Source organism: Idiotropiscis lumnitzeri, chromosome 14 (assembly GCF_059441095.1).
Source record: "Idiotropiscis lumnitzeri isolate Australia: NSW breed Sydney's pygmy pipehorse chromosome 14, RoL_Ilum_1.0, whole genome shotgun sequence".
Classification (NCBI taxonomy): Eukaryota; Metazoa; Chordata; class Actinopteri; order Syngnathiformes; family Syngnathidae; genus Idiotropiscis; species Idiotropiscis lumnitzeri.
Genome location: NC_142404.1, coordinates 7259020 through 7273448, shown reverse-complemented (window position 1 = coordinate 7273448; position 14429 = coordinate 7259020). Strand labels below are relative to the sequence as shown.

Below are 14429 nucleotides of genomic sequence, written 5' to 3'. Positions count from 1 at the left end.
TTGTATATAAAATAACCTTCATTAGCATTTGCAGTTTTAACACTTACAACCTCAGACGAAAGGCAAAAAAACACAAGTGCTCATCACAATATAGCAAAACACATTTATCTTTCCTTTTTTTAATGCATTACTTACCTTTGACTTGATTGGGGGAACAAAATGTTCTCCACTCATGACTCTTATCATGTCTTTAGGTACACTTTCACACTCGGATAACCAATGTCACAATTCTGCCTTCATAAAGGTTCAGTCGAGGTGTCTGAAGTTGTGGCTGGTAAGTGTTTTTTTTTTTTGTACCAAACAAGCTGAAAGTTTTTGTTAGAGGCCCAAAATGGACAAAACAATTAGAGAGCTCCTTGTTAAAACACTTTCCCATCCCCAATGGCAACAATGTCAACATCACGTCAAACCAATAGTTATTTGCCCTGCACACCACCTTATTACCTTTAACGTCATAATTAAGCATTTACCAAATAATTTCCTTTTCAATCAAAAGAGACCATTTTAGTTTTTGTAAAGTCTTCCATGGGCCTTATTAAAGAAAAGCTATGAACAAATATAGATTATGAGCATCTTGATGTTTGATTTGTTTTTAAATTTGCTTGGCAGACCAAATTAAATTCTCTAATTATCCACACATGGCCCACGAGCCTTACCTTGCCTACCCTTGCGTCATTGTCTCCCTTTTTTGTTGTTGATTTGTTGTGTAGTGTTGTATATGTTGTATCAGAGGTGGACAGAGTGGAAGGCGACGTGTTGGTCACGCTCGGGACTCGAACACGACACCCTGTTAATCCAATTAAAAAGACGATAACCCTGCACTTGGGTATTCTTCTCCTCTTTCTTCGCCCGAGTCGCTGACAAGCACTCTTGTGCTCCGGCGTGAAAGAAAGGAGTCAAGAGCACTCTCTCTTAATCCCGGCCACGAACCACCAGTGAAAGAAAAGCTCTCATTGGTCCTCAAGCTTTGTATGGATCATGCCCCCGACACCCTCTACTCTTCTTTTTTTTTTTTTTTCAGGGGTGCTCATCACAGTGCAAGGCAGCCTGTTAATTTGGCTCTACACCCAAATAGGAGGAGGGGGAAGGTTTATTCAGAGGTGGTGACAGTTATTAGTTTGTTTGAATAAGGAACACAAAATAATTCACTTTGCATTCAATGTCCTCTTAAATGGCTCAAACGTTTTGGATTTGTAGGACAAGACATACCGTTTTCCAAAAAAAAAAATTAGGGATACTTGGGGTTTAATTTTCGTTAGTCAACTCATGATTCAAGTATGCTGTAAACTTTAAGCATTGAAAAAAATATTCAATATATTTTGTAGGATTTTTGTTTTTTATTAATTCAGACTTCCTGAATTTTCCAGCAGCTCAGAAGCAAATAAAATAATTTTGTATCAGTCTGTGAGTGATAAACACACAAACCAAATTATAAAGCTATTGTGTACCTCTTTACGCATTTGAACAATTGCCTAAGCACATCTCCCCAAAGAGCTTCTATGTATTGTAGCTGTTGCAAAGTGACAAGTAAAAGACATTTAATCCCCTCTATATGACAGAGTTGGGGGTTAAGAACATCTCCGGTCAAGTTGGGGGTTGGGGTTAATGAAGTGCCACTTGCCCTTTGGGGTCGCGGTCACACTGTGCAGCATAGCAAGTTTCACTTTCTATTTGTTTTGAATACTTTCTCTGCGGCCACATGATGAAGTGTGTGTTTGGGCTAGTTCATAATGAACAATCCAATGGCATGCAATCAAATGTATTTATTATTTATCAGTCGGATAGTTCCGCATTAACGGAAGCCCTTCGTACGCGACAGAAGCTGGACTTCTCTTTTGTATGCATCTGTTAAACTCTAATATGTTTTCTGACATCCATTGAATGTCATTGATACATTTTGCCCCTATGTTTTGGCTATAAATCATCAGGATAGTGAAATGTAAAGTGAGTCATCTGCTTAGTTATGGTAATTTATGTTATGTTTGCATATAATTTTGAGAAAGAGGAAGCACGCTATGATTGAATAGCAGTTGGCCACGAATCAACCCTTGGGGTTTGGATGTATAATTACCAATAGATTCATTGTGAAGTCGTGCCTGTCATGTAGGATTTGAACCAGTTTTAAACTGGGCTTATCAGATCTGTCTCAGAAGCCCCATTGACACTGCTTGTAAAAGTTTTACACCAGTTTTTTTTCCTGTGTAGCTGTTCTTTGAAACTCTAGAATTACAGAATTCTGAGGAGTTGGAGAGCAAAGTCGACTCTGCTTTTTCACTCCTTACCCCCGTGTTACTGTTTGTAGACAGCACAGACTGTTTTCTGGGGGGCAAAGGCAAAGCCAACCTGGATTTTTTTCTGCTTTCGGAGGAAGTATCAAATTAATTATCATAAAGACTTTGAATGCTTTTTTTCCTGTGTTCTCTCTTTTTGTGTGTAGCGTGGCGGTCAGCACCAAGTAAACCTATCAATTTTCCGCCTTTTGGCATAGTTTGTAGCCAAAACAAGTCAAAATATCACTGTTTCAGGTTTTGAGGTTGCCTTGATCAGAATGAGGTGATGAAGTTGGCAAAGCAAAATTTCCGACTTCAGACATAGTCAGACGTTGGCCGCTGCCGGTCATTCAAGGACTTTTGTAGTGCTGGGGCAGGTGTTCAAAGTTTAACACCCGACATGGACATTTCCCATCCTGTTATGGCAAAAGCAATTGTCACGGTCAGACCAGCTATCAGCAGCTGTGATGCAGCAATTTTTCAGGATCTCTGCGTGAAAGAGGCTGGAGACAGAGTGTAGATTTTGGTGCTGATTCCAAACTTGGGAATAATTGGGCCTTGAGTGCCATTCTGCTTGTCACAAAGATGGATCTGACATGATGTCTTGTGCGAGGGATCCTGTCATTTACTACCGAATATGTCTGCAGAAGGTCAAAAGGTGGGTGTCCCCTGCTTGAGCCATCCTAATGACATAATTAGTCTTGTGATTGGGACCTTCCAGAGCAAAGTGTCCTGTGGGATACATTAGAGATGTCATAGAAGAGCTTTCCGTAGACTGGAAAGTTTGTTTTAGGGTCTTTTTTTTTTATTGAAGACGACCAATCAAAACAAGCAAGTGGAGTATAGATGCTATTTTGCCGACACCATAGGTCATCTTGCCATTCAATCATTTCTGTCCTAAACCTCTTCTGGGGCCTCACTCAGTCTCTTTGAAGCCATGGGTCATATGAGGACCCCCGTATCTCATTCTCATTGCCTATCCAGCCATTTGTGCTTCCTTTCTGGCTTATCCCAGGCAGGCTGCAGACATCAAGACAGCACATTTTCGTCTGACCAACCAGGCTCATATCAGTCATTGCCAAAGCCAAGCCATTTGGGTGTGCGCCGCCTGTGATGTTTTTGGATCCACCAAAGTCCGAGGGAGGTCCCTGCCTATGCATGGTTGAGGGGTCATGCGATCCTTCCACACGGAAGGTTTATTTTATTTATTTTTTATGCCGTTGCATTGGTTTATCATGATGGATTAGAGCTCCAACAGTGAGGCTGAAGTTAGTCTGTGGTGGACTTCCATTGAGACGATAATAGGCAGAGCATTTTTTTTTCCCTGAGCTTCTCTTCTCTATGATCATGGACATCAGCTTCCTCCATCCCTCCGATCATGTCCAAATGCTGACCTTTTCCCGTCGGCAAACGAGATGCATTCAAGGCCTCCCTCTGATGATAGGGCTGCTTCTGAGATACCAATCTGCGTATAATGGAATGGAGTGATATAGCCTGGAAAAGCAAAGTAATCGGGAATGTGTGGAACTAGAGCATGTTCTGAAGCGAAATTTATTGGCTTTTGTGCTGAAAAGGATGCTCGCTCATTGTACTTTTTTGTCAATTAATGTTATGAAAAGAGTAGCCTTAACCCTCTAACCTCATTCAAATTGCAGTAAGACATGTTGATAGCTCAAACGATAAAACTTTGTCATGCCAAACATATTTGTTAAGTGAGTTATACTGCTTCAGGTTCATTTGATAAGGTTGATACTTTTTCTTTTTATAATTAACCTGAACCACTTGGAAATGATGGTCCTCCCCCCCAACTCAAAAATTTTCAATATGAAATCCATAAAACAACTTTGACCCATTAACAAGTAACCCATAACGACAAGAATCTAATCCTCAAAATCAAAGATGGGCCAGAACAAAATCCCACCCAGTCCAATGTTTACGTCCACCGAACAGTGTCGTGCAAGGCATTAGTCTTCAAGGCCTATTTTGAAAGGACCACCGCAGGATACTGTGCACACTCCAGTGATTAAGCTGCTCCTTGTACTGTCCACTCTCATCCCTGTGCACAAATCAAGAGTGTCCATCCCGTAAGAAGTCCATCTGCTTCTCTTTCCTTCTGTCTTCCCCCCCTCCATCTCCCTCCACCTGGCCATATTCTGTTTCTTTCCAAGTATGCTGAAGCCTACATCCTGCATTTAGAGCCTTTTAGGGAAAGCTGGTCATTCAGCAAGAGGCCACGGGGCTGAGCTTGCTCACGCCTATCTGCACTTTCCTATCGACTTTGTGGCCGGCGGCGGGCTGCAGAAGGAGCGGCTAGCAGGAAGTGGCTCGTCCGTGGACGACCTTGCTCTCTGCTCACCTACTGGCTTGGAGTGGCTCCCAGTCCTCCGGATGGGGCCTGTTGGACTGGCACCAAGTCCTCTACCCCCGCAGATGTTATTTTAGCCAGCCACCAGATATGATATATTGTCTTGGTGCAGATAATAGAGCACGGCTTCCATCGCAGGCCTTAGAATAAATATTAGAGTAAAATTATGACCAATTTATTGCACAGTTAATGATTATGAGTCATGGATACATTCACACCCTGCCTGCTGCCAACAGCAATACAGACAGAACAATAATCCCCCCCTCCCCCCAATATTTATCTTGGCAATGAAAACATCATCTTACTGTAACAATGTATCTTAATGCCCTCTGGAAAAGGTGAATACCTCGATAGATCTTTGTTGGTGTTGGAAATGAAATTGAATTAAGCATATCATTTGAACTGCATGGTTGTGAGCTATGTGGTCGGGTGGCAAAAAAAAAAAAAACTTGAACTTGGAAATGTGTTAAGGCGCAATGAAACCAAAGTCAAACTTTCTGTCTGGGATTCCAGCAGGTGAATTTGGTTCCAAAACAACTCTGCTAATTATTAGAGAAATACCACCATTTAGCTACAATGAAGCATTACAATGGCAGCGTCGTTATTTGGCAACATTTTACTGAGATGGAATTGCACCTTTCATTCAGGCAGAGGGAATTCTGAGCGGTTCCAAGTACCAGTGTCAACTCAATACCTTCAGGTAAGAAATTGGCAGAAAAAGCCTACTAGAACACCTGAACTCGATTTGGGGTTAATCCGAGGCACTATATCGTGGCATGTGTGTTTTGACTCCCATTTTACTTGAGTTTGAATGTGACTGGTTGATTACGAACATGGCCATGTCCTTAATTTTAAGCATGTGTACACTTACTTGTGCAACCACATTATCTCAGTTTTTTTTGTTTTTTTTTCTGCTATTTTTTTTTCAGTTGGATTGTACAAGGTTTAGGTCACAGTAGTTGAGGAAAAGAGTTTCTAAATGATTAATCTTGGTGTCGATTTTTCATATCAACCTCCCGGCTAACCGATTGAAATGTATTTAATGGAAAATGAGAATGATATGCAGTTGTTTCTTTTTCAGGTGGGAGTGGGTCTTATTATCGTGAACACTGCTGCTCCACAGTGAAACAACCATGTCTTAAGACAAAACTTCTCTTCTTCCTTCCACTATAAAACCTGCCCCCCCCCCAAAAAAAAAAATCCTGATGTGGTCACTGAGTAATTGATTTAATGAAGTTGCAATGAAAAGCCTAGAAGGGTCCAGGTCAGTCCAGTGACCCCCCGGGGAGTGCACATTGTCACGTTTCAACTCCCTCGCTCGTCTCGGCGTTGGAGGTGAACGTGCAGCTGCTCTGTGCTGGACTCGACGTGAACGACGAGACCGCCAAGCACACCTTCAATGTACCTACTTGGGCCCCAAAAGCAAAATAAAGCAGCAAATAAACACAATTCATTCAACTGAGGGGGACGTGCCCAGAAGGAGTGCAGTATATAGCTTGTACACTTTTTGCGTGCCCACTCCTAGAAGAAGAGGACACCCTTTGCCTGGTGCCTGTAATGCACATAAGAAATTTCCTCTTAAAAAAAATTGTGACTACCTCACAAATAAAAGTGAAGATATTTTGTTCCTCTTTCCTCTCCACCCCACAAAAGAAAGGGGCCACTGTATACAAACATTATAGGATTTATTTTTCCAAAGCAAAATATTTTGAGGGTAATGTAATGTGACTCTTATATTAAAGTGATATTTTGGGGTTTCTGTCTGCATGCCCCTTTTTCATAGCACCATCAAAAATTTGAGGTCATCCTTTGCAAGAGAAACGTGAATTGTTTTATTTTTTAAAGAATAATATTTTTTTTTTTAAAGATCTGACTTCATGACAGCCAAGTGAAATAAGTGTTTGACTCAGCATGCCCCCCCCCCTGTTACCTCACTTCCGTAAAAAGGAGTTCACCCCTCCCATGGGGCAATAATCCATATCCAAAATAAGATATTTATTCCATTCATAATTTTTAAACCATACACACAATTTTCTTATCAAAAATTACCATAAGGAAAAAGAAGTTTCAGTAATTCCCTTCTTTTCCTGACTTAAAAAAAAAAGATAATGCCATCATTGACAAGATGTCCTTGGGTGCTTGTAAGGAATTTGTCTTTTTTTTTTATTTTTTTTAAACTCATATTTTTAAAGAAAAGTTGGAGGGTATTTTGTTTTTTGTTTTTTTATTGCATTTTTCCGGCCGTCAAATACAAGGTGTACAACCATTTCTCCCCGCACCCCCAGAAAGAGGGAGCCCCAATTGACTGCTTTTAAAAGAATGAATGTGACGTGCCTACTACACTAATGCAAAACAAATCATAAAAATATATGTATTTTATAAAGTCCTGGAGTTGTCTTAGAGTCAAATAAAAAAAAAGCGGGGTTGAGGGTTTGCTTCTGCAGGTTTACCTTACCCACAAAAGTTACCACCCCTTGAAATGTACCTGTTTGCACAAGAGGGAATTTGTTTATATCACATTTTTAAAGGTGATGTGTCACGTGACTCTAAGTCTTGTTTTTCCATGCCCTCTTTTCGCAACCCCCAAAACGTGGCCACCTTTTGTGAGAGCCGCACCCCACCAGCACCGCCCCTGAAAAATGTGATGCACCTTTTGACAAAAATCCAAAAAAAATGATAGAGAGGGTGGGGGAGAACATGTGACGAAAAATGTAGTAAAATTAAGTTTGTCACTGCATGTCCACCTCACCCCTCCAAAAAAGAGGAGGCAGCCTTGCAAGGTGCCCCCGCAGAGTGCGCAGGTGCTCGTTCGCACACTTTTTTTAAGGTGGGATAAAATTGTCACCTTCAAAGAAAAATCTTCCGGTAAATATTTTTTTTTTTTTGCGCACATATCTAAAATATTAGCATTTAACCCCTTACTCTTTTTCAAATAGCGTTGGCGGTTTTTTCTGCTTTTTGCTTTGTCCTTCCGCCCAAATAGTGGCGTCTGCATGTCTGACTCGGCCGGTTACTGATTTGCAGGCGGCGTGTTAAGGTGGCCCGTGTAAGTACATTTCCACGGGCGTCCCACTAAAGGAGAACAAATCGCTGACAAAGGAGCGCCTTCTCCCATTCAGCTGCGTCGTTAGGACAACCCCAAAAGTATTCCCGGGATAATAAGTTCCACTTCAAAGCTTTCCCACTCGAGGGTGACCGCCGCCTCGCTTCTTCATCTTCTTCTTCTCCTTTTTTCCCCCTCCATGTTATTTTATGAACTCCCCTCCTCTTCACGCCATGTAAGAGCAACTATTTTTGTTTATTTTCTTGATTGGGAAACGAGCAAGAGGCTTTTGAGAGCGCGCCTTGCAGCCCACTTTGGGTGGGAGTCAACATCAAACGTATAGTTCAGGAAACACTTTAAAATAACACGTGTATATAATACTGTGAAATGTCTTCATGTGTAATTTGCAGCTGATGTATCTGCATTTTTATTGTTACAATTTTTTTTCTTTGGATTTTTGGTCTTCAGCAATTTTGATTGCAGGAATTGTCTTGGGACTATGATAATGAAACATGCAATTGTGTTTGACAACCACATGCATTTCATTTTTCCTCCCATCGAATGTCTATTTTACTACAGCTTTAATTACAGATAATCGTTATGGTTTGGATGGTTATGCTAATTGATTAAACCTATAAATATACAGTGCTGATTATATTTCTTTTTTTTAACCAAAGATGATGGTGATACAGTGGATGAAAGCGATGATGGATATAACAGTTTGAGCATATTTCGCTTATTTCTTTTTTTCTCTCTCTTTTTTCTTTTACTGTAGTTATGATTATAATAGCGCATTATTCTGCAACAAAAATGAAGCATACGTCACCCATATGCAGTGTCTATTCATCTAATAGTGATAGTTATAATGACCATATTTTAGGAACATAACGTCTGGGGCTTATGCATTTTTATACTTTAAAATACGATTATTTTACCCATTGTGATGGTGCGTTAAAATGACCATTATAATACAATTACTACATATTTATGCGTTTCCCACTATAAACATGGGAAAACCAATAGGCCTACTTCTGTGGAGGTTGGTGTATTTTTGTTTTTTTTAATATATATATATATATATATATATATATATATATATATATATATATTATGTTGGCATCGAGGAAAACCACTAAATTCCAGTCACCATTCATCGTTTGATCTTTGCTGCATATGTCTAAGTTGTTGGTTGACTGTTGAAGCTAGAAGCTATTTCAGGAGTTCTACCTAAATAGCGCAGGTGAGGATGCTGCCTCTGCTTTGCTCAAACTCCATAAAATGACTTAACAGTGCATGCACATTAACATGGAAGCAGCTCCGCACTTTTTTTTATGCGGCCACGTATCCTTCCTGCGAGGGGCTTTGAAGCTGCGCGTGGGCCCCACACATGCACAGGCCGCTCCTGAGAGGGCCACAATGGGCCTTTTCGATTTTCAGTGCGGGGGAATATGGAAGAGCTTTGATTGTTGGATTTTTCTACTCAAGTTTTTGCAGCACAAACACGCAGATGCGTTGTCCATATCTGGGCGGAAATTACAGGTGAGAATCATTTTGATTCGAATGAATGAGTCCCTTGGAAAATAAATTACACACGCAAAATCCAATTTTTAGAATTCGGTGCCATAGTAATGTGAAACATATAGCAAGCATTGCCTTCCGTATTGGTATTTATTTTTTGTATTGTTTTTTATGTTGTAAATTAAATTTTAAACATCAAAGGTCCGCACAGTCAGTTTTCCCATTTTCCATATATTTTTTAGAATATCAATCATGTACAAATGGCACCATGCACCTCAACAAAAGAGACACATCACGAATATTTCAAAAATAAAAAAGGCATGCGACAGATTTCTTTTTTTAAAAAAAACGGAACGTTTCACATTACACAGCCTATTCAAGTCAGTCTTTTTACAGGACAAATGTACTTTAATAAAAAAAAATAAAAAATATATAACAAAAGTTACAAAAATATCAGCAGGTTACGACCACAAAAACTGGTATTATTATTAGCATTATTTCTTTGGTGCTTCTGGAATTTCAGTACGACATTAAACCCAGCAAATAAATTATATTATACAAAAAAAGCCAAATAAATGTTTCTAGTGTCAATAAAACTACGTTCACAAACATGAGTACACGCACATATGTACAAATCCAACCAAGCCTGTCAGTGTATTTTTTAGGGTCTCCAGGGACTGTTGTTGTCGTTCCATAAAATATAGACTTAAATAACTTTTAAATATTACAAATAAATCCATCCAAAACACAAAGACAACCCTTGAGACGTCATTTTTGTTATCAAAACATGTACTTTAAAAAAAATTATCGCAGATGATAGCTCAGAAAATTGAAAAAGTAGTCCGTTTCCACCTAAATCAGTGGTGAGAAACCTGCCGCAAATGGGCTGTTTTCGAACCGTGAGAGCAATTCCATGCCAATTGTGAAACGCCAACACAATAATGAAGCTTTTTTTTTATTATTATTATTATTATTAAATGAATACATTTTGAGTGGCCCCTCAGGGCGTCGTTAAAAAAGAGGGCACCGAGAGTAAATTGTTGGCCCATCCCTGCACTAAATTGACGACATGGACACGTGTTGATGGAATCTGAATATTGCTCAAATTTGCATCATGGAACCAAAAAGTGTTACTTTGAACGGAGCTGGCTGGTGAACTGCATCCACTTTGATTGAGTGCTTTATTTTTATTTTTTCTTTCAGTGCCCCCAACCCCCAACACTCCCCGGGGGTGTCAATCATAGCATCGTCCTGGGGTCCGAGTCTCTAAACGAATCCTCATCTTCAGACTCCGAGGTGGGCACGTCACTGGAGGGGGAGTGTAGGTCGTGCTGCTGTTGGTGGTGTTGGTGGTGCACCCCACCTCCGCTGCCTTGACACACGTACCACTCGTTCAGGTTGGTCACCTGCGGGGAGAGGCTGGCGGAGCGGTTCCGCTGCGGAGAGAGCGGCTCCCCGAGCGGGTTGCTGGTGGTGGAGGAGGGGATGTACGTGGTGGTGTTGTTGGGGGGCGGCGGGGGGCTCTTGCAGTGCACTTTCATGTGTTTGCGCAAGGAGCTCGGGTGCGTGTAGGACTTGTCGCACCCGCGCACCTTGCAGTAGTAGGGCTTGTCCGACGTGTGCACGTGCGAGTGCTTCTTCCGGTCGCTGCTGTTGGCGAACTTCCGGTCGCAGCCTTCAAACTCGCACTTGAAGGGCTTCTCACCTTAATGACAAGAGAGATACAATCAGAGGACTTTTTTTTCACATCTTGAACGCATGAACGCACCCACCCATTAACCCCCTCCTCACATGTTTTACAGTGTGAACACGTGTAACATGCTTTAAGGCCACATGGTTACATGTGTGAGGAGGAGGCGGGGGAGGCGAGTTGTTTTATGTAGCTTGGAGTGCAGTAGGTTATAATTGCACGCATTGGAAACACATACAGGCGTACTGTATCTTGCACATGCGCGTTGCCACTTTTTAAGCAAACGTGCTTTGTGTTTGGATTTATTTTAATGAGTTGCATTTTTAATAGTGGCGTAAAGCAGATCTAAATAATTTAATTATCTTTTTAAGGTGTGGCTGGTGCTTTTGTTGTTGTTGTTTTTTTCCTTTTATTTTTGACTTCCCAACAAGTTTGTCGTTTGAAAAGCACACTTTTCATGTTCTGTTCAACAGAGCGCCACCCGAACATCAAAGTCACCTGCAGTGCCAAAACTATTACATGCGTGAAACGTCGATCCGTGCGTAAAAGTCTGTGCGTAAAATGGCATTTAAATAAATGACGAGCAAATGTGTTAATTCAATGGTTCGTGCTCAGTATTCATGTTTGTGTTAGCTTTAACATTGATTTATTTTATTCGTTTCCGATTCGAACAGATTTTACTTTTCAGTTCTGGTGCGCTTAAATACGCTCCACCACACCGCTAATTTCACCAACAGATGTTGGTTTTTTTTCCAATTTAAGAGTTTATCTACTGACCTGTGTGTGTCCTCTTATGGATCTTCAAGTTCTCCGAGCGGGCAAACACTTTCCCGCAGCCCGGGAAGGGACACGGGAAGGGCTTCTCTCCGGTGTGCACTCGGATGTGGTTGATAAGTTTGTACTTGGCCTTGAACGCCTTCCCCTCCCGCGGGCATTCCTCCCAGAAGCAGACGTGGGAGCTCTGCTCGGGTCCACCGACGTGCTCCACTGTGACGTGATTGACCAGCTCGTGCATGGTGCTGTACGTCTTGGAGCAGGGTTTCTTGGGACTCTGCAACTCCGGCTCGACCCACTTGCAGATGAGCTCCTGCTTGATGGGCTGCCGCATGTAGCGCAGGAAGGCCCCCGCGGGCCCGTGGGCGGCGTTGACGTTGTTGTAGCCGTGTAACGTAGAGGCTCCGTAGTGATCCTGTCGGGCCCCGAAGTGATCCGTCCTACCGTAGAGGTCCCCGGGTAGACCCAGCCGCATCTGGCCGTTGAGCGCGTGGTGGTGCGGGTGTGAGCCCGGGGACGCTTGCTCGTGTAGCCCAGAAAAGAGAGAGTGGGCCCCGCTTTCCGCGTGGCCGTACGCACCTGTTGGGGAAATGAACACGCCGTGGTGGTGATGGTGATGATGATGGGGGGAAGCGGAGGACTGGTCGCCGAGAGCATGCATGGCGGAGGCTGAGAGTTCTCTCCTAAGGATCAAGTCCCTGCTGCTCGAGTAGCCCGAGTGGGGATGGTGAGCCACGGGGAAGCCCACGGTGCTCTGAGCCGGAGCGAAGGAGGCTGCGGTCGCCGCCGCCGCAGCCGCCGCCGCCGCGGTCTGGGCTTCGTGGTGGCTCTGAATGTGCTGCGAGGGGCTGAGTTTGAGAGCACTGGTCTGTGACATGTGCTCCGGTCCGAATGGAGTGAGTGCCACGCCGGGGTCGTTGGCCAGCTCCCCAGGGTGGAGGTGGGCATGGTGCGAGAGAGGGTGATGCCCCCCCAGCCCCGGGAAGCCTGTCATGTTCTGGTGAGGAAGGACTTGAGTGGCTGCCAAATCCGCTAATCTTAACGCGGGGTTCCTCTTGCTCAAAGGGGCTTCCATGACTACTCCATGCGCGCGCCCGCATGCACCACGCATGGAAATATGGATATAGGGGGATCTAGAAGTTCTTTTGTCCGGCGCCGAACTCTGCTTTTCCCCCCTTCACTCTGTCCTCGAGCGATGGGCAGAACACACAACAGTTGGAGCACGCAGTGGGGGGACCCGCTTTAGAAATGCCACCGCGGGTATTGGACGGATTTGGGTGAGTGGCAGCCCGGCAGACGAGGCGATTGGCTGCCGTTCAGCCGAGGGGCCCAGCGGGGGTCCGCCCCCTACCCCACTCCTCCTCCTCCGCACGCTGTCCACGCCGCACTACAAAAAGTTGGGACTCGCAAAGTTGCAGGTTACACTCCGGTCTGGTTCTGATCACTTTCGAGAGCCTCGAGAACGCTTGTGCTGGGCTATGAAGTCGTTTGATGAAAAAAACAGATGGTAGATGTTTAGTGTAATAATGTGTCTTTTTTTATCTCTCTCTCTCAATAATTTCTAATAGTGTCAACAGGTTTACGTTTTACACTCTTAAGACATAATTTGAACGTTACACTAATAAACTGCCTAATTAAACGTTGTTCCTGTTAAGCGGTGTATGCGACTTTAGGATCGTCCCATCAAAGGGTCGTCACAGCGAGTCAATCGCGTGATTTTTTTTCTCGCAGTTTTTACGCTGGATGCCCTTTCTGAAACAACCCACTCATTTTTTTAAAATCCTGACTTGGAACGGAAAGGATAGATTTTGGGCACTGGACGGGAATCGAACTCGCTCCTTCTGCGCCAAAGGCAGCTGCAGCATACACTACACCTTCCTGTTTATGTAAACTCCAGATATATTAATCTATACACATTTCACATTTTCTATTCATTTCTTTGCGTCAGTATTTTTCTTGTTCCATCTAGAGTCATTTAGATTGATTTGTTTTTCTTGCAAAGCATAATACAAAGCAATTATTACCCTTTGTCTCCTTATTGGCAGAGACAGTCCATTATACAATAAATAATCAAATACACTTCAGTCTTAATATAAATTCAACTCCGACTACGTCTCTGCGTGTGCGCGTGTGTGTGTATCCCTCTGTCAACTGCTATTTGCCATCATTTTGCACGCGCGCTCGCACGCGCACGCGCATATACACAAGACTGCTGCGTGGTAGTGCAACTGAGCTGAAGTTTACAGACGGATCAGTCACACACGCACACACACACATGCACACGCGCGCACGCACACGATTTGATTTGCCCCCGTTTGACAGCCGGACGAGGATCTGTCACTCAAATGTCTTCATTGGCATCATTGTCATGCTTGTTGTGGTGAGTTTAACAGGAATTAACTACTACGTGCATTTTAATAAAATGTGCGCTTTTCCAGATTAGTATACACAATTCACTCTGAAAAAGTACAAAAATAAATAAAAATAGAAGAAAATACTAATACTAATGTGTTAAACACACACACACGCACGCGCACACGCAGACACCCACGCGCCTACTCACCCGCGCGCCTACTCACCCGCGCGCACACGTATCCAAAAAAAAAGCAAACCCACTTTTTGTCCCTGATTCTATTCACATGTATGGAATATAATTTGTGAACTGCAGTATATCTTCCTTTAAAATGTATGTGACAGTGTGTGTAAAATCTTTTCATCATATTTGTGATTTATACATCATTGCAAGTGTGAAACTAAAATTTGGCTGTT

At 42.9% G+C, this 14429-nt stretch overlaps 1 protein-coding gene across 1 annotated transcript; it reads right to left on the bottom strand.

Moving 5' to 3' along the window:
• Positions 1–9327: 9327 nt before the first annotated feature.
• Positions 9328–12820, bottom strand: zic5 (Zic family zinc finger 5). Its single transcript, XM_088314940.1, has 2 exons — positions 11664–12820; positions 9328–10901 (listed from the first exon to the last, which is right to left on the bottom strand). Exons 1-2 carry the CDS (start codon positions 12769–12771, stop codon positions 10435–10437), a joined length of 1575 nt encoding a protein of 524 aa, XP_088171066.1. The 5' UTR covers positions 12772–12820; the 3' UTR covers positions 9328–10434.
• Between the last annotated feature and the right edge of the window lie 1609 nt (positions 12821–14429).